Source organism: Schistocerca gregaria, chromosome X (assembly GCF_023897955.1).
Source record: "Schistocerca gregaria isolate iqSchGreg1 chromosome X, iqSchGreg1.2, whole genome shotgun sequence".
Classification (NCBI taxonomy): Eukaryota; Metazoa; Arthropoda; class Insecta; order Orthoptera; family Acrididae; genus Schistocerca; species Schistocerca gregaria.
Window position 1 is genome coordinate 64,554,015 of NC_064931.1, and position 21,096 is coordinate 64,575,110.

At 50.8% G+C, this 21,096-nt stretch overlaps 2 protein-coding genes across 2 annotated transcripts; both read left to right on the top strand.

Moving 5' to 3' along the window:
• The first annotated feature begins 13,270 nt into the window (after nucleotides 1–13,270).
• Nucleotides 13,271–17,298, top strand: LOC126297900 (proline-rich protein 36-like). The gene is made up of 6 exons (XM_049989210.1): nucleotides 13,271–13,604; nucleotides 13,740–14,185; nucleotides 14,352–14,541; nucleotides 14,589–15,662; nucleotides 15,710–16,462; nucleotides 16,544–17,298. The coding sequence occupies exons 1-6, from the start codon at nucleotides 13,271–13,273 to the stop codon at nucleotides 17,296–17,298; spliced, it is 3,552 nt and encodes a 1,183-aa protein (XP_049845167.1).
• A 757-nt stretch (nucleotides 17,299–18,055) lies between these two features.
• On the top strand, nucleotides 18,056–20,544 carry LOC126297901 (uncharacterized). Its single transcript, XM_049989211.1, has 4 exons — nucleotides 18,056–18,566; nucleotides 18,671–19,199; nucleotides 19,320–20,103; nucleotides 20,194–20,544. The coding sequence occupies exons 1-4, from the start codon at nucleotides 18,056–18,058 to the stop codon at nucleotides 20,542–20,544; spliced, it is 2,175 nt and encodes a 724-aa protein (XP_049845168.1).
• Nucleotides 20,545–21,096: the final 552 nt, after the last annotated feature.

Consider the following 21,096-nt stretch of genomic DNA (forward strand, 5'->3'; position numbering starts at 1 on the left):
GTTTTAGGTTTTGCAGAAACTGTGATTGTTAAAGATACCTTGAAGACTGCAGAACATCCAGTTAATATTAAGAATGTTAACGTCTTATGCGTTGACCGTAATATCTCAGGTGGATCATTTCACAATGGTGAACCTACACACAATTTGCATCAGTTTTGGCCCACAGTTGCACCGGGATATAAGATTGTGGAAAAATGCGGTAGAAAAATGCGTATTGTATACAAACAAGATGTTCAATTAGCCAAAGACACCAGATGCATTGACACTGCAAAGTATAACAAGAAACGAAAAAAAGAAAAGGACAGTGAAAAATGTTTTAACTCTTAATAATAGACAAATACTATCATCACTGGGATAAAGAGTGCTATAAATACAGACACCATCCTCTGTTAGCTCTCTTTCGAGTGTTTTTTACTTTCACAATGAACAACAACAACAACAGACAGGGCAAGATATTTAAGAAGGATGTTGAATGTAAGAGAAAAAATACTCATCGACGACTTTGTTACTCGCCTTCAGTATCATAAGTATAAATCTTTTGGTCAACCAGCTTTTGCTCCAAACGATTTCATATCAATTGTTATACAAAATGAAAACACTTACCTGTTACCTTCTGAGAGCTGGTTGTGTATTGAAGGACGGCTTCTTAATGCAGATGGACAAGGAAAAGCTATTGAGTTAACTAAAAACTGTTTTCATACATTCAGTACCGTCTCAACAACCAAATTATCGATGATGTGCGTAATCTAGGAATTGCAACATTAATGAAAGGATATGTTTCGATTTCACCTGGTGAAGCTAACGCTTTGCAAAATGCTGGCTGGACCACAAGAGATGATTTGAAAAAAAAAAAAATAGTCGACGATGATGGACGTTTCAATTTTTTGCATCCCGCTGAAAAAGATATTGGGCTTTGCAGAGGATTATAAAAAGATTATTTTAAACGGTCGTCATGAACTGGTGCTGATTCGTAACAGACAAGATGTTAACTGTATTATCACAGATAAAGCAGATACAAAGTCAAAAATAGCGTTGGAGAAAATGTACTGGGAGATGCCGCACGTTCAAGTGTCCGAAAGGCAACAAATATCACTATAGAATATTTTAAAAGATGATGACAGTCTAAGTCTGGCTTTTCGTTACTGGGACCTGATTGAGTGTATTGCACCGGAAATTAGCTCATGGACATGGCAAATTAAATGTAATACAGTTCTTGAAACAGACAGGTATGTAATAATGGCTTTTCAGTCAAACAGAAATTCGATTACTACTGATTCAAGTGTATTTGACAAAATAAACATATCAGATTTGAAGGTGTATTTAAATTCATCTAAATTCCCAGAGGAGAACTTTGCAGTTGATTTTGAAACGAAAGATACTGCACAAGCGTTTGAAATGTACGCCGATTTTCAATCGCTGTATTATGGAGCGAGTGATATAAGAAGTCGAACCGTATTTAGTTTGAGAACTGTCCCATATTTTTCATTGACAGTTCACATCAAGATGAAACACTGAAATCTTCCATAGTTGACATGAAGATTGAAATAGAAACAAAAAAAGAACCATTCCCAAAAAATACAATAGCTTACTGCCTGGTCATTCATGATTCGATAATAGAAATGACTCCATCAACCAAAGCGTACTCAGATGTAAAAACCAGTGTTGAGTAAGACATCCACTTCATTTTCTAACATTCTATCGCTTCAGTAGTTGAGGGGGACGGAAACAAAAGCAAAGGAAAATGAATAAAGTTATGATAGTTGATGCTAAATCAGACAAACATCCAGTGAGAGTGTTAGTTTGCTAATTTAAGTCTTGGAAATGAATCTGTGCTACAAGCTGTGAACACCGAAGTCTCTTTCAGTGCATTACACACTTTATTTCACGCATTGCTAATAGAGAATAATGATTGTAAAGCATTGGTGTTTTCAAAAAATTTACTCTACCCAAATGTCCTAAGTATTCTGGAACAAATTCTACCCAAAGATATTGAAATGTTGCAACTGGAAGACTACAGATTCTACTGTACTGCTGATGCTGCTGCTGCTGCTGCTGAAGATGATGATAATACTTACTTTTTCTTCGACTTGATTAAATCGAAAAATGTTTGTGAACTGCTTTGTGGAATTTATAAGAAACTTATAGAAGAGTATAAAAATTTGAATGCTATTGACTGTTACTTGTTTCCTAAACAATTGTTACCTTCTTTATTTCATATTTCACATAACTTCCATAGGTAACCACAAATGTTTCAGAATGATGTTTTTATTTCTAAGTATCAATATTGTTGTAAGCATTATGATCTGAATGCACGTTGTCAGTTTGATGGTCCACCTCCTATAAAGATGTATTGTAGAGATTGCTTACTGGAACTTTTAGATGAAATAAAATAAAATAAATCTATTACATATCTTTATTGTGATACAATATATGTATTATATGCTTATAGTTTTTCACACAATAAATCAGTTACAAAATACTTTTAATATTTTCACTTCTTCTACAGTAAAAATGTTAGTTATATACAATATTTAAAGTTCACACAATACAAAGAAAAATCATTCAGGTATCATTAACATTTTTTTCAATTGATAGTGACCCCAGGGTAATGTACCGATCTTATCTGAAAGCATAAAACGTTTATCATTGTCTGCTGACAAACATAGTTTTTGCTGTTTAATAGTAGAAAGTACATGACACTTCTACTGAATTACAAGCTAGTCAGCTGATTTAACTTTTGTATTAATTATACATTGTCGATAATCATCAATGCTTAATTCCTTAACAGAGGACTGTTTCACCCTCTTTGCTCTGCGCATTACACATTTTGATTCAGTCTGAAGTGCCTACATTTTAGCTGAAAGACCATTTAACTCGTCTTTCAATAATCCTACCACCTTTTTGTTAACAAGGGGAATGTTATATTGATTTTCTTCAGGAAACACTGAAGTGTCAAACCATTTAGCTACATCAGTTCTGATGTTTCATAAATATTTCCAGTTTTAATGTGATAAATTAAGCTATCAGCGTTAGTATAACATAGTTTTACATGCTTTGCTGCAAACTTATTTAGTATGTATCCATAGTGAAAGTCTACAATAAGTGTCTTTGAAATATCTAAAATTGCCATTCCAACTGCTAATGGTTTATCAAACACTACATTAATTTTTTTCAATTAATACCAACTACATTTTCTTTAAATGCAATGCCCCTTTTAAAATAAGGTCTTGCAATTAATGCTGATGCTCTATATCTACCTTTCCAGGATGACGCTAGTCTTATATCAATCATTTTTCGTACATTCTGCATGGTTTTACCGAAGACACTATTACTCATGAGTTTGAAGAAATTTTTTTCAAATTCATTGTTTGCCTTCATACGGTTTCCTGCATTAATGTTAATATACGGTTTCATCCATGACGCTTGTTTGAATGACAGTATTCTATGAATCTCTTTCAGTATCAGTTTATTCTTCAAACACTGTTTTAGATTTCTGTAGTGTATTACATAATTCTTCTTATCATACAAAGTAGAAATTAATTTATTTGTTTTTGGAGCACTAAGTTTGCTGCTGACGTGGCTAGTTGGTGGTACCTTTTTCTGAGGGCATAACGGTAAATCAGAATTTAGATCGTGAATACTTTCAGGATATTCAAGATCTACTTCCAGTATGTACCCTGTATCTGAATCGTTATGTACATCTTCTACGACAAAACTTTCGACTCTCTCTGGAGAGAGCCATTCAAAATTGGATACAGGCAAATGTTACAACATAGCCCATCTATATAAACTGTTAACATGGAGATGTATGATATAAGATTCAGCAATATTCTCATCATAGCCTGACATCAACCTGTTGTTTGCAACTGCATGTCAACACAAACAGTGAACAGTTCCACCTCTAATACATCTCTCAATAAATTGAAGTTGCTCTATGTCAGTAATAAGCTGTAATTCTTCTTTAGTAGTTTTCAGTAAAGCGTCCCATGCTAAACCAGGTGAGGTAATGTAATGTGCTAGTTAATATGTGTCACAGTAAAGACTGTGAAAGTTTTCAAACACATCAGCAAGAAGTAGAACATCAATTTTTAAATATAAATCGGAATAGTCTCCAAGCGTCTTACAATTAAATGTATTCCAAACATTACACGCTCTTTGATACTTTGCATCTGTTGTCGTTTCACCTATTAAGAGACTTTTAAAATTTTCGATTGAGGGCAAACGATCTTCGTGTAAAACAGAGTTTATTACTCCATGTTTTATCAGAAATCACTTTTGGTAATTTTGTGTATAGTCCTGCATAGAAAACTTTATTCTCATTCACATTTACACGCAGTTTAATTATTTTTGGAAATGCCCAACCGGAATCTCTTGTTTGAAAACTCGCTAGTTTCTTTAATAACGTGTCTCTAACTTTATTCGAAAACCACTCATTGCTGATTTCAAACGAAAATAAATTTGTATTCTTTGTATTAATGCTCATCTCTTGTACTTCACCTGATTTAGGCAAGAGAAACTCACAGACTAGTGAAAAATTAATTTTAAGAACCATGTTGATTTTACACAGTCTGCTCTCAAAGACAGGGAAACAAGCCTCCGAAAAGTATCCAGGATCCTTAAATCCAATTCTGTTAGGTATATATCCTATATATGTCCGATTCTTAAAAGCACATTCGGTGGAAACCCATTCTAAATCTTTGGTTTCCTGATTTAATTTACTGCGCTTTGGTGATGGTGGTTCACACATTATTCACTTACAATCTGTATCACAATATCATCAGCAGTAAATAACAAATTTTTACAATTTGAATAAATGAAGAAAAAATCCCCTCCTCCTAGCTACGTTTTTAAACAAGCTGCTCTGTTCACAAATTCAAACTGGCAATGAATTGCGATATTAGGACAAACTGTGTATGATACAAAAACTATTTCTTTGATGTAACTGTCAACTAGGTTGTTGAAGGAGCTTACAAATAGTTCTGTGTTGTATAATCATTCATATTTATCATACACTTCAAATGCAACGAAATGTTCACCTTCATTGAAAACCTCTTTCTTGGGCAATTGTACAATGTTAGCGTTTACTTCATAATATGCACTTGTATTATCACTAAAACCTGCTACTTTAATTGAGAATACTAATGTGTCGAGAGACACAAATTCTAACCTACATTTACCCTCTTTTTTTTAGTGAACGTAAATCAATTTCCTTATTTCTCCATGTTTAGATATTTTGCGAATTGGAATGGACATTGTTAGTCCTACAATAGTCATAAAATTAAAACAACTTATGTTAGTAATTACAGGACATTCTCAAAATCTGTCACATCCATGTTATTCTTTTTACCACGGTAGATCATCACGACGTGTCCAGAGTTCAAGAGTCCCAGTTCTTCTTCAGTGAGGGCATAAAAGCGCAACGGGAGGTATACCAAGACGTCTTTCAGGTAAACGAGAACTGCTGCTACAAACTTGGTTGTTATTCGTCTCGCACTCAAGACGTCTACAGACGTTAAGGTAACTTCTGGCGTGCTACAGAATAGTGTTATGGGACCATTGCTTTTCACAATATATATAAATGACTTAGTAGATAGTGTCGGAAGTTCCATGCGGCTTTTCGCGAATGATGCTGTAGTATACAGAGAAGTTGTAACATTAGAAAATTGTAGCGAAATGCAGGAAGATCTGCAGCGGATAGGCACTTGGTGCATGGAATGGCAACTGACCCTTAACATAGATAAATAAATGTAATGTATTGCGAATACATAGAAAGAAGGATCCTTTATTGTATGATTATCTGATAGCGGAACAAACACTGGTAGCAGTTACTTCTGTAAAATATCTGGGAGTATGCGTGCGGAACAATTTGAAGTGGAATGATCACATAAAATTAGTTGTTGGTAAGGCAGGTGCCAGGTTGAGATTCATTGGGAGAGTCCTTAGAAAATGTAGTCCATCAACAAAGGAGGTGGCTTACAGAACACTCGTTCGATCTATACTTGAGTATTGCTCATCAGTGTGGGATCCGTACCAGATCGGGTTGACGGAGGAGATAGAGAAGATCCAAAGAAGAGCGGCGCGTTTCGTCACAGGGTTATTTGGTAACCGTGATAGCGTTACGGAGATGTTTAGCAAACTCAAGTGGCAGACTCTGCAAGAGAGGCGCTCTGCATCGCGGTGTAGCTTGCTCGCCAGGTTTCGAGAGGGTGCGTTTCTGGATGAGGTATCGAATATATTTCTTCCCCCTACTTATACCTCCCGAGGAGATCACTAATGTAAAATTAGAGAGATTCGAGCGCGCACGGAGGCTTTCAGACAGTCGTTCTTCCCGCGAACCATACGCGACTGGAACAGAAAAGGGAGGTAATGACAGTGGCACGTAAAATGCCCTCCGCCACACACCGTTGGGTGGTTTGCGGAATATATATGTAGATGTAGATGTAGATGTAGAAGACTGGGTATTTTCACCTGGTTCTAGTGACGAGACCCGCTGGGTTTGTTTCGAACTCCCGCCCTCGCCCAACTTCTTCAAGTTCTGTAACAATGAAGCGTCCCTGTTCTTTTGAGTTACAGTAAATAATCAATAAACAAAACATGTATGGTAGTTAATACTAACTGTGAATTATATATATTCTACTTACATTTTGGTGAGAGATGCGTATGTGTATGCGTGTCCGAAGGCAGTGCGAAGCAACAGCAAACACCAGCAGCAGAAGAAGAGTGACCCGCGCTCAGCAGCAGCAGCAGCAGCAGCAGCTGTCGCGTCCTGACATAGGTGAGAGAGGAAGAAAAGGGGTTTTAAAAAGTTGTGTGGGAGCCACTGTTTTTCCCACTTAAAGCCAGTCTCCTGCAGGCTCCAACCAAACACGGTTTGGTTAGATCCCCTCTACTGCTCCTAAGGCGGCGATGTTAATGCAGTTGCACTAAGTCCGTATTTGGTATCAACATTGTTCAGCTGAAACCTAAACGTAACTGCTCTGCCAAATAAGGCTTGCAACATTATTGTTATACGTCAATTAGCCACGCCCTCGGCCTCCTCGGAGTAGGGACTGCTAGGTCAACAGTTTTTTTGGCGTTGTCGCTCTCTTTCTACCCTTGTGAGCCTACTGACGTTGCTGTTCTCAGGGCTGGTATCAAGCCGGCTTTATACGCTAATACGTGCCTGCTGGTTACAAAGTTTTACGGTGACAACCTACCACAGAGTCTAGACGACATATGAGGTTACATGTTAATTCCTTGAAGAGTAACTAGCGCCCTGGGACCGCGTTTGGTGCGCCTGCATTTTCGCAAGCCTCTCCCCTTACTGTTTACTTCATGTAACGATATCTCTCCTAGTTTCGTCTGCCCTCAGTATCGTCTCTGTTTCCGCGCCTTTGAACGCGTGTCCTCCTTTCTCACAGCTTCAAGATAACACTACAGCAGCAAGGAATAATCAACGTATTACACAGCACTCTCCCACAAATGGAGAACTTTGAGGGCTCACACGGTCAGGTTTTATACTGTTCATATGAGTGCAAAAATTTTGCATAGAGAGAGAGAGAGAGAGAGAGAGAGAGAGAGAGAGAGAGAAGAGAGAGAGAGAGAGAGAGCGAGAGAGAGAGAGAGAGAGAGGGAGAAATAGAGATATGACGCTACCTCCACTTGTTACTTACCATGCCTATAAAATGACATGTTTTCAGAGAACTTCTATCAGTGCCCACAAATCTGTTGTGAAGACTGTTCTTTGTTGGTTCAGTTATATATACATTTATTTTTTTCCTGCTTACAACTCAGTCAGCAAAGGATTTTCAGGTAGGACTTTCTCCTATTTTCTCTACAATCTCAATATCATATGTGTCATTGTGTTACAATCAACATTAAAAGATTTTTTGTTTTGCAGAATGAAAGCGCTTTTCTTAGATCCGGAAGGCTTCAAGGATGACTAATAGTTTCATCCCGAAACAAGCTGCTGCCATCCTCCTCGACGGTACACAAGTCATTGCGGAAGCGCATCTGACAATTGCACAGCTTATGTCACTTAACAGCTTACCAGAAAACCCCCAAAAAATGAACGTGTGATTAACACACAATCACCACCAGCAACAATGGGGGATGGATGGAGTGCCGCTCCATACGGCGAAAAACACGTTGTGGAAACTTTGTAAATCGTGTGACTACATAATAGTAATGAGGCAAGAAAAAGTTGAATGGGCAGTGACTTTACTTGATGTTGAGCATGGGAGAGTACTAAATATGCAAACAATAGACTGTCCATCACTTAAACTTCTGAAAAAAGAATATAATATTTCTACCCAACAGTGTTTAACAAACACTACTGTGAGACTTATTATGAAATGGTATTTGGAAAATAAAAAAATTCCTCTAGAATACAGTTATCTGATTCTTAATTTTATTCTCCTCTCACCCCTCTCCTTTTTTTCCTGTCTTTAACTGCATTTTATGTTCAATTAACAACAAGTTCAGGAGTAAGAGAGAGAGAGAGAGAGAGAGAGAGAGAGAGAGAGAGAGAGAGAGAGAGAGAGATATTGGAGCTGCGATTATTAATGGACCTCATCGTCCTGCTGGTCGAGCGTAGCCTAGACGAGCAGTTATCACAAAAGGATTTAATGACCTTCATCAAGCAGATTTAGTTGACATGATTGCACATTCAAAATGGAATTTTGGATATAAATATTTATGAACAGTAATTGATGTTTATTCCAAATATGCATGGGTTGCTGCTCTGTAGACTAAATATATACACAAAAAGCAAGCGGTTTCCAGTCTAGTCTAGTCTCGTTCCGATCTAGGAAAGGAATTCTACAATACCAGTTTTAAGAAATTTATCCACCATCTCAGAATTAATCATTAATAAACCTTTTCAAATATGAAAGCTTCAGTAGTCGAACGCTTTAACAGAACTCTCAAAAACCTTATGTTCAGAAAATTTACTTTTCAGATTTCTTACAAATGGATTGATACAGTACACGGATTAGTAAAGCAATATAATTACACAAAACGCAGGACAATTAAAACACAGCCAGTGGACGTAAAAGATAATGGTCTTCTATCTACCATGTACAATAAAATCCACACCGGGTCGAGATTCAAAATTGGTGATTATGTCAGAATTAGTAGACAGAAGGTCGTCTCTGACAAAGGATACACTGCAAATTGGTCCACGGGAATTTTCAGAATACGTAAAGTACAAGACCAATCCAAGAACGTATCTCTTCGAAGAGATAGCTGGAGCATTCTACGCTGCAGAGCTACAGAAAACTAAATATCCATCAACATATCTTGTGAAAAATCATACGCGAAAAGCAAACAAAGCTTTGCTAAAATGGCTCGGATTCAGCAATTCACACAACAACTGGATTAATTTGAAGGGGGGGGGGGAATAATCACAGCCATTTGTCCTTCCAATAACCAGTAAATCATCACAGGCCGCACCACCCACTCCTTCCGTCTTCACGATTTCTACCTAACCATTTATGGTCGTCCCATCCAGCTCACCCCACCCTGAGATACCTTGGCCTCACCCTCGATCGTCACCTCACCTGCACCCCTCATCTCCTGACCATCCAACAGAAAGCCCATTCCCGTGTCTGCCTCTTGAAACTCCTGTCTGGCCGGACATGGCGATTGCATCCATCCACCATCCTCCACACTTACAAATCGCTCATCCGTTCTATCCTCTGTTATGCCAATGTTGCCTGGATCTCTGTCCCCCACCCCACTTTTGTACGGCCCTCCAAATCCTTGAATTCTATGCGCTCCACCTTGCCTTCCATATCTGCCTCCTTCCCCCATACGACTCCTGTATGACCTCATCCCCTTCACCCAACTCCATTTTTTCCTCCAACATATCCACATCCTTTACACTGTCCACTGTCCATGGGCTTGATTCCCCCTCCCCCCCCCCCACCCACTGGTTTCGTCCTTCCTCTCCACCCCCCACCTGTTGCCATGCCTCTATCGCTGTGTTCCTCCCTCTCTCCACCTCCACACCTTCCATCACGTTCATCAGGGCAATTTCCAGCAGCTCCCCTTCCTAGATGTTGATCTTTGCTGTGACTTCTACCCTTCCTACCAACTGTAGCCTGGCCTTGTTCGCCCATCCCTAAGGCACCCCTTTTTTCCTCACCCTTCTTCTCCCAGAGCTTATTTTCCTCCTTCCCTCCCTGGATCTCTGCAGCTGCTCCTCGACTGTTTCCCTCCCATGTCCTTCCCTCCTCGGCCCCCTTCGGCACGCCCCCGCACGTCTCCCCCCTCTCCCCCTTACTTCCCTTCTCCCTCATCTCCATCCCCCTGGCAGATCCTCACCGGTTGTTCATCGTCACTGGCATACTACATCAGTGTTGTGTTTGGTGCTCTTCCGTCCGTGATGTCAAGAGCTGTTTGATTTTAATTGTGTGCTGCACTTGTACATAGTGTTAATGTCACTGACTGTTAATGTGCTACGTCACCCATTACTACTTTTATGCTTCGGCCATACTTCGCCTTCTGTTTCTTTTAATCATCAGAGTGTGTGGTTTGTCGTGTACAGTTTTTAGCTTTTTGTCACCATTTTACAGCCACCCCCTTTGTAGCAGCATTCAGACTCCTTTCCAAACTCCAGACCAATGTTATCTCCATCAATTTCGTCCATCTTCTTCTTCCTTCCTCTCCCATCGTCCATCCTATGTCACTACACAGAATACCAACCCCTGTACTTTCTACCCCACCAGCTCCGTCCTTTCACCTCCCCTCTCCTCTCCTCTATGTCCTGTATACTGCTGATATGCCGAAACCTCCCCTGCCTATTCATCTCCTCCAATTTGCTTATGACACCGCTTTCGTGGCTCTTTATCTTACCCTTCAAACGTTCCAACATGACCTTCAAACCCACCTCAACCAATTCACCGCCTGGTGCAACCAGTGGCTCCTTCACATGATAGATCATACCACCTGCTCCTTCCAGCTCCACGATTTTTATCTCACCATTTATGGTTGTCCTATCCACCTCACTCCTACCCTGAAATACCTTGGCTTCGCCCTTGATCGTCACCTTGTCTGGACTCCCCATCTCCTTATAATCCAACACAAAGCCCACAGTAGACTCCACCTCATGAAACTCCTGATCAGCTGGACATGGGGACTGCATACTTCCACCATCTTTAACGCCTACAAATCCTTGATCTGTCCCATCCTTTGACCTGCCAGCGTCGCTTGGATTTCAGCCCCTCCCAGATTTTCTAAGGCTCTCCAAATCATAGAACGCCATGCAGTCTGTCTCGCAGTCCATATCCGCCTTCCGTCCCCCGTGTGCATCCTCTACAACCTTATCCCATTCCCCCATCTACTTCTTTTCCTCGAACACATCCGCACCCTGTACATTGTCTGCCGAATCGATCCCCCCACGCCCTGGTGTCCTCCTTGCTCTCCACCCCCAGCCTGTTGCGTGCTTTTACCGTTGTATCCCGCTCTCTCTCCATCTACAGACCCTCCACCTATTTTCCCAACGCAACTTTCAGCGCCTGCCCCTCCCAGATGATGAGCTTCGCTCTATCTACCCCTCCTACCAACTCTGACCACACCTTCCACCACCCCCTCTTCAGGGCTCCCTCTTCCCCCGCTTCCCTTTCCCTAACCTTTTCGACCTTCTACATCCCTCCCCTTTCCTGCATCCTCTTCTGTGTTTCTGCTTTCCCTCCTGCCTCGTCTTACCTCTTAATATCCCACCGCGACCGTCTCCTGCCTATTGGTACGCCCCCACCCTTTATTTCTTTTCCTCACATCCCCTCCAGCCCCTCCCCAATTGCAGCTTCCTCTCCCTTCTTTTTACCTCCGCTCAGGTGTCCTGTCCCTTGGCAGGTCCCTACCGACGGTCTGTATTACTTCACGTGTCCTCCGTCACTTGCAGTGGCTTTTTAAATATCCCTCGATTTGTATGTTTTTGTTCTATGGCCGACTTTTAACTAGTGTGTATGACTTCAGTGTCGTTTAAGTGCCCCATACATCGCTGACTGTGTTATTTTAACTGTGTGTCTATTCTTTTTTTAACTATCCCCCAATGAACGTCCCCATCTTAGTGTATATTTTAATTTCTATTATCTCTGTTTACTGTGTTTTTATATCTTTGTATTTTTCTCCTTTATGTTATTGAATACATGTCTCTCGGCTGGAGGGCAGCGACTGTACTGCTGCCAGCCCGTCCCAGATGGAGAATTGAAATGCAATGAAGATTGATATCGACGATTGGATCCCCTCACTTTCACACTGGAAGATTTCGCAGCCAGGGCTACACTCAGAGTGCAATCGACCATTAGGAAGATCCACACGCTATCTGCTGCTGTTGTCTACTGCTTCTGCCCGTCTGTCCATCTGTCCACCAGCCACAGCCCGATGCCTGTCGCTGCCTGGTGCCTGCTACCACATGGTGCCTGGCGCAGCCCCGTGCCTGCAGCTGCCCAGTGGCTGCCGCCACCTGGTGGCTGCCACCAGTCAGTGCCTGCCGCCGCCCAGCCCCTACCACCGCCAGTGCCTGCCGCCACCCAGTGCCGGCCACCGCCCAGTGCCTGCTACGACATGGTGCCTGCCGCTGCCCAGGACCTGTCACTGCCTGGTGCCTGCTACCACCCACTGCCTGGACAGCCTCGTGCCTGCAGTGCAGCTGCTCGGTGCCTGCCATAACCTGGTGCCAGCCACAGCCCTGTGCCTCCCACCACCCGGTGCCTGCCACAGCAAAGTGCCTGCCTCCGCCTGGTGCCTGCCACAGCCAAGTACCTGCTGCCAACTCGTGCCTGCCATCACCCAGTGCCTGATAACGACCAGTGCCTGCCACAACTTGGTGTGTGCCACAGCACAGTGCCTGCCGCAAAATGGTGCCTGCCACTGCCCAGTGCCTGCCGCCACCTCATGCCTGCCACCGCCCAGTGCCTGCCGCCACCTTGTGCCTGCCACCACCCAGTGACAGCAGCCACTTAGTGCCTACCGCAACCCGGAGCGTGCCACAGCCCAGTGCCTGCCGCCTCCTTGTTCCTGCCACAGCCCAGTGCCTGCCTCCATCTCGTGTTTGCCAAAGCCCAATGCCTGCTGCCAAATGGTGCCTGCTGCCACATGGTGCCTGCCACTGCCCAGTGCCTGCCACCAACTCGTGCCTGCCACTGCCCAGTGCCTGTCGCTACCTTGTGCCTGCCACAGCCCAGTGCCTGGCGCCACCTGGTGCAAGTCTCCACCTGGTGACTCTTGCAGCCCAGTACCTGGCATCACCTTGTGCCTGCCACCGCCGAATGCCAACTGCCAATTCATGCCTGCCACCGAGCAGTGCCTGTCACCACTTCATGCCTGCTTCCAACTAGTGCCCTCCACCTCGGCCCTGCAACACCCAGGTGCCTGCCGCTACCTCATTCCTGCCACCGCCCAGTGCCATCCGCCACTTCGTGCCTGCCACTGCCCACTGATTGCCACCACATCAGTGCCCGCCACCACCCAGTGCCTGCCGCCACCTCGTGGGTGCCACAGCCGCGTGCCTGCTGCCACCTGGCGCCTGCCAGCACCTCGTGCCTGCCACCGTCCATTGCCTGTCGCCACTTCGTGCCTGCCACTGCCCTGGGCCATCCGACACCTCGTGCATTCCACCAGTTAGTGCCTGCCGCCACCTTAATCCTGCAACAGTCCAATGCCTGCAACAACTTATGCCTGAAACAGCCTAGTGCCTGCCGCCACCTCATGCCAGACACCGCCCAGTTCCTGACGCCACCTCGTGTCTGCCACAGCCCTGTGCCTGCCGTCACCTGGTGCCTGTTGCAGCCAGGTGACTGTTGCTGCAGAGTGCCTGTCATCACCTTGCGCCTGGCACCGCCGAGTGCCATCCGCCACCTTATACCTGCAACTGACCAGTGCCTGCCACCACTTTGTGCCTGGTACCGACCAGCGCCTTCCACCACCTTGTGCCTGCCACACCCCTGTGCCTGCCGCCACCTTGTTCGTGCCACTGCCCAGTGATATCCACCACTTCGTGCCAGCCGCTGCCCACTACCTGCCGCCACCTCGTGCCTACCACTGCCCAGTGCCTGCCGCCACCTCGTGGGTGCCACAGCCACGTGCCTGTCACCACCTGGTGCCTGCCACCACCTGGTTCCTGTCACTGCCCAGTGCCTGCCGCCATCTCGTGCCCTCCACCAGCCAGTGCGGGCCACCACCTATTGCCTGCCACCGCCCAGTGCGTGCCACCACCTTGTGCCTGCCACAGCTCAGTGCTTGCCGCCGCCTCGTGCCTGCCACAGCCCAGTGCCTGCCGCCACCTGGCGCCTGCCACCACCCAGGGCCTGCCGCTACATCGTTGGTGTTACAGCCCAGTGCCTCATGCCACTTTGTGCCATACACAGCCCAGTGCCTGCCGCCACCTGGTGCTTGCCACAGCCCAGTGCCTGATACCACCTGGTCCCTGCCACAGCCCAGTGCCTGCCGCCACCTCTTGCCTGCAACCACACAGTGCCTGCCGCCACGTCATGCTTGCCACCACCCAGTGCTGCCGCCACCCTGTGCATTCCACCACCCAGTGCCTGCCGCCACCTGGTGCCTGCAACAGCCAATTGCCTGACGCCACCTGGTGCCTGCCACAGCCCAGTGCCTGCCACCATCTGGTGCCTGCCACCGCCCCGTGCCCGCCGCCACCTCATTCCTGATTCAGCCCAGTGCCTGCCGCCAACTCGTGCTTGCCACAGCCCTGAGCCTGCCTCCATCTGGTGTCTGGCAGAGCCCTGAGGCTGCCACCACCTGGTGCCAGCCACAGTCCAGTGTTGGACCCCATCTCGTGCCTGCAAGCACCCAGTGCCTGCAGCCACCTTATGCCTGCCACCACATAGTGCCTGCCCCCACCTCGTGCCTTCCACTGACCACTGCATGCCGCCACCTTGTGCCTGACACAGCCCAGTGCCTGCCACCACCTGGTCCCTGCCACAGACCAGTACCTGCCGCCACCTCTTTCCTCCAACTACCCTGTGCCTGCCGCCACGTCATGCCTGCCACCACGCAGTGCTGCCGCCACCCTGTGCCTTCCACGACACAGTGGCTGCTGCCACCTGGTGACTGCCACAGCCCAGTGCCTGCCGCCACTTTGTGCCTGCCACTGCCCAGTGCCTGCCATTACCTCGTGACTGCCACCACCCAGTGCCAGCCCCCACCTCGTGCCTTCCACCGCCCACAGCATGCCGCCACCTTGTACCTGACACAGCCCTGTGCCTGCCACTGCCCAGTGCCTGCCGCAACCTGGTGCGTGCCACGGCCCAGTGCCTGCCGCCACCTGGTGCCTGCCACCGCCCTGGGCAATCCACAGCCTCATGCCTGCCAACACCCAGTGCCTGCCGCCACCTGGTGTCTGCCACAGCCCAGTGCCTACCGCCACTTTGTGCCTGCCACTGCCCAGTGCCTGCCATTACGTCATGACTGCCACCACCCAGTGCCTGCCGCCCTCTGGTGCCTGCCACCGCCCAGTGCATGCCACCACCTCGTGCCTGCCACAGCCCATTGCCTTCCGCCAACTCGTGCCTGCCATCACCCAGTGCCTGATAACGCCCAGTGCCTGCCGCAACCTAGTGCGTGCCACAGCACAGTGCTTGCCGCCACCTGGTGCCTGCCACCGGCGAGTGCCTGCAACCACCTCATGTCTGCCACAGCCCAGCGCCTGCTGCCACCTGGTGCCTGCCACTGACCAGTGCCAGCCACCCCATCTTTTATACCACAGCCCAGTGCCTGCCGCCACCTTGTGTCTGCCACCGCCCTGTGCCAGCCCAGACCTCTTGCCTGCCACCAACCAGCGCCTGCCGCCACCTGGTGCCTGCTACAGTCCAGTGCCTGCCGCCACCTCGTTCCTGCCACCGCCCAGTGCCATTCGCAACTTCGTGCCTGCCACTGCCCAATGATTGCTGCCTTCTTAGTGCCTGCCGCCACTTCGTGGGTGCCACAGCGGTGAGCCTGCTGCCACCCTGGTGCCTGCCGCCACCTGGTGCCTGCGACTACCCAGTGCCTGCCGCCACCTCGTGCCTGCCACTGCCCAGTGCCTGCCACTACCTCGTGGGTGCCACAGCAGCGTGCCAGCCGCCACATGGTGCCTGCCGCCACCTGGTTCCTGTCACTGCCCAGTGCCTGCCGCCATCTCGTGCCCTCCACCAGCCAGTGCGGGCCACCACCTATTGCCTGCCACCGCCCAGTGCGTGCCACCACCTTGTGCCTGCCACAGCCCAGTGCTTGCCGCCGCCTCGTGCCTGCCACAGCCCAGTGCTTGCCGCCACCTGGTGCCTGCCACCGCCCAGGGCCTGCCGCTACATCGTTGGTGTTACAGCCCAGTGCCTCATGCCACTTTGTGCCATCCACAGCCCAGTGCCTGCCGCCACCTGGTGCTTGCCACAGCCCAGTGCCTGCCGCCACCTCTTGCCTGCAACCACCCAGTGCCTGCCGCCACGTCATGCCTGCCACCACCCAGTGCTGCCGCCACCCTGTGCATTCCACCACCCAGTGCCTGCCGCCACCTGGTGCCTGCAACAGCCAAGTGCCTGACGCCACCTGGTGCCTGCCACAGCCCAGTGCCTGCCACCATCTGGTGCCTGCCACCGCCCCGTGCCCGCCGCCACCTCATTCCTGATTCAGCCCAGCGCCTGCCGCCAACTCGTGCTTGCCACAGCCCTGTGCCTGCCTCCATCTGGTGTCTGGCACAGCCCTGAGGCTGCCACCACCTGGTGCCAGCCACAGTCCAGTGTTGGACCCCATCTCGTGCCTGCAACCACCCAGTGCCTGCAGCCACCTTATGCCTGCCACCACATAGTTCCTGCCCCCACCTCGTGCCTTCCACTGACCACTGCATGCCGCCACCTTGTGCCTGACACAGCCCAGTGCCTGCCACCACCTGGTCCCTGCCACAGACCAGTACCTGCCGCCACCTCTTTCCTGCAACTACCCAGTGCCTGCCGCCACGTCATGCCTGCCACCACCCAGTGCTGCCGCCACCCTGTGCCTTCCACGACACAGTGGCTGCTGCCACCTGGTGACTGCCACAGCCCAGTGCCTGCCACCACCTCACATCTGCCACAGCCCAGCGCCTGCCGCCACCTGGTGCCTGCCACTGACCAGTGCCAGCCACCCCATCTTGTGTACCACAGCCCAGTGCCTGCCGCCACCTTGTGTCTGCCACCGCCCTGTGCCAGCCCAGACCTCTTGCCTGCCACCAACCAGCGCCTGCCGCCACCTTGTGCCTGCCACAGTCCAGTGCCTGCCGCCACCTCTTTCCTGCCACCGCCCAGTGCCATTCGCAACTTCGTGCCTGCCACTGCCCAATGATTGCTGCCTTCTTAGTGCCTGCCGCCACTTCGTGGGTGCCACAGCGGTGTGTCTGCTGCCACCCTGGTGCCTGCCGCCAGCTGGTGCCTGCGACTACCCAGTGCCTGCCACCACCTCATGCCTGCCACTGCCCAGTGCCTGCCACTACCTCGTGGGTGCCACAGCAGCGTGCCAGCCACCACATGGTGCATGCCACCTGGTGCCTGCCACTGCCCAGTGCCTGCCGACACCTGTTGCCTGCCACCGCTCAGTGCAATCCGACACCTCATGCCTTCCACCACTTAGTGGCTGTTGCCACCTACTGCCTGCCGCTACCTGGTGCCTGTCACCACCTGGTGACTGTCACAGCCGAGTGCTTGCCGTCACCTCTTGCCTGGCACCGCTGAGTGCCATCCGCCCCCTTAGGCCTGCTACCGACCCGTGCCTGGCACCACTTTGTGCATGCCACCGACCAGCACGTTCCACCACCTCATGCCTGCCACACTCCAGTGCGTGCTGCCACCTCGTACCTGCCACCATCCAGTGCCATTCACCACTTCGTGCCTGCCACTACCCACTCCTGCCGCCACCTCGTGCCTGCCACCCTCAGTGTCTGCCACCACCTGGTGCCTGCTACTAACCAGTGCCTACCACCACCTCGTGCCTGCTGCCACCTGATGCCTACCACAGCCCAGAGCCTTCTGCCCATGGTGCCTCCCACCACCCAGTGCCTGCCGCCACCTCGTGCTTGCCACAGCCTAGAGCCTATTGCTACCTCATGCCGGCCACAGCCCACTGCCTGCCGCCACCTGGTGCGTGCCACGGCCTAGTGCCTGCTGCCACGTGGTGCCTGCCACCGCCCTGGGCCATCTACAACCCTCGTGCCTGCCACCACCCAGTGCCTGCCGCCACCTGGTGTTTGCCACAGCCCATTGCCTGCCGCCGTTTTGTGCCTGCCACGGCCCAGTCCCTGCCATTACCTCGTGCCTGCCACTGCCCATTGCATGCCGCCACCTTCTGCCAGCCACCACCCAGTGCCAGCCGCCACCTTGTGCCTGTCACAGCCCAGTGCCTGCCACGGCCCAGTGCCTGCCGCCACCTGGTGCGTGCCATGGCCCAGTGCCTCACACCACCTGGTGCCTGCCACCGCCCTGGGCCATCCACAACCTCATACCTGCCACCGCCCAGTGCCATCTACCACTTCGTGCCTGCCACTGCGCACTGCCTGCCACTACCTCGTGGGTGCCACAGCCGCGTGCCTGCTGCCACCTGGTGCCTGCCACTGCCCAGTGCCTGCCGCCACCTGGTGCCTGTCGCCACCTGGTGACTGTTGCAGCCGAGTGCCTGCCGTCACCTCTTGCCTGGCACCGCTGAGTGCCATCCGCCACCTTAGGCCTGCCACCAACCAGTGCCTGGCACCACTTTGTGCCTGCCACTGACCAGCGCCTTCCACCACCTCATACCTGCCACAATCCAGTACGTGCCGCCACCTTGTACCTGCCACCGCCCAGTGCCCAGTGCCACCGACCACACCTTCCTCCACTTCGTGCCTGCCACACTCCAGTGCGTTCCGCCACCTCGTACCTGCCACTGCCCAGTGCCATCCACCACTTCGTGCCTGCCACTGTCCACTGCCTGTCGCCACCTGGTGCCTGCCACTGCCCAGTTCCTGCCATCACCTCGTGCCTGCCACAGCCCAGTGCCTGCCGCCACCTGATGCCTGCACAGCCCAGTGCTTTCCGCCCCCTGGAGCCTCCCACCACCCAGTGCCTGCTGCCATCTCGTCTCTGCCACCTCCCAGAGCCTACTGCTACCTCGTGCCTGCCACAGCCCAGTGGTTGCCGCCACCTGGTGCCTCCCACCGCCCAGTGCCTGCCATCACCTCGTGCCTGCCACAGCCCAGTGCCTGCCGCCACCTGCTGGTGAGTGTTGCAGGCGAGTGCCTGCCGTCACCTCTTTCCTGGCACCGCTGAGTGCCATCTGCCATCTTCTGCCTGCCACCGACCAGTGCCTGGCACCACTTTGTGCCTGCCACCGACCAGCGCCTACTACCACCTCGTGCCTGCCAAACTCCAGTGCGTGCCGCCACTTCGTACCTGCGACCGTCCAGTGCCATCCATCACTCTGTGCCTCCCACTGCCCACTGCCTGCCGCCACCTCGTGCCTGCACCGCTCATTGCCTGCCGTCACCTCGTGGGTGCCACAGCCGCATGCCTGCTGCCACCTGGAGCCTGCCCTAACCTGGTGCCTGCCACTGCCCAGTGCCATCCGCCTCCTGTTGCCTCCCACCACCCAGTGCCTGCCACAGCCCAGAGCCTACCTCTATCTCGTGCCTGCCACAGCCCGGTGCCAGCCACCACCTGGTGCCTGCTGCTGCCCAGTGGCTGTCAGTGCCTTGTGCCTGCTACAATGCGGTACCTGGTGCTGCCTCGTGCCTGCCACAGTCCAGTGCCTGCCCCCACTTCATGCCTGCCACAGCCTACCTGTTGCCTGCTACTGCCCAGTGCCTGCCACCACCTGGTGCCTGCCACTGCCCAGTGCCTGCCACCACCTCGTGCCTGCCACAGCCCAGTGCCTGCCATCAATTGGTGCCCGCCACCACCTCGTGCCTGCCACAGCCCAGAGCCTACCGCTATCTCGTGCCTGCCACAGCCCGGTGCCAGCCACCACCTGTTGCCTGCTGCTGCCCAGTGGCTGTCAGTGCCTTGTGACTGCTACAATGCGGTACCTGGCACTGCCTCGTGCCTTCCACCACCCAGTGCCATCCAACACCTCATGCCTTCCACCCCTTATTGCCTGCCGCCACCTTGTGCCTGCTATAGTCCAGTGCCTGCCCCCACTTCGTGCCTGCCACAGCCCACCTGTTTCCTGCTACTGCCCAGTGCCTGCCACCACCTGGTGCCTGCCACTGCCCAGTGCCTGCCACCACCTCGTATGTGCCACAGCCCAGTGCCTGCCATCAATTGGTGCCTGCCACCGCCCAGTGCTTGCCACCACCTCGTGCCTTCCACAGCCCAGTGCCTGCCGCCACCTGGTGCCTGCCGCTGCCCAGTGCCTGTCGCTGCCTGGTGCCTGCTACCACCCGGTACGTGGCGCTGCCCCTTACCTGCCGCCGCCCGGTGCCAGCCACCACCTGGTGCCTGCCGCTGCCCATTGGCGGTCGCTGCATTGGGCCTGCTACAACGCGGTACCTGGCACTGCCTAGTTACTGCTGCCGCCCGATGCCTGCTGTCACCGCCCGGTGCTCCTCACCGGCCCCCATTTTAGTTCTTTTTGCACTTCAGCGACTTCTGTCGCCAGTGGACATCACATTCCACTACGGAGACCCCACTACCACTATCATTTATGCCTCCTATTCCCCTGAACCCATTGTTACCTCGTTGAGTGCCTCCTCTGGGCTTCCTTTGTTTACTCCACCTCCCCTCCTCTCAGTCTCTTCTTCTTCTATCTTCTCCCCAACCCTCATATCCCCACCTGTACGTAGCCCGTGCCCCTGCCCCTGGCCCACCTCCCGCTACTATCAGCCGCCAGGAAGACTTTCCCCTACTTCCTACCTGCTCTGCTACAACTGTGATTGCTTCCCCTACTAGAGTCGCTGCCCACTACGCAACAGTTGCTACCACAGAGCACCCAGCCTCCATTCACAGCGCCTCCACCTCACAAGAGGGACCTGCCTCCCACCACCTCCCAATCCAACCACTATCTTACCCCTCATCACAGCCACACCCGCCATAAAACGTCTCAAGCACACAAGTGGCGACCTGGCCTCCATCCTATTCTCCAAGAAACCACCATCCACCTGTCTTCCTTCTTTATCTC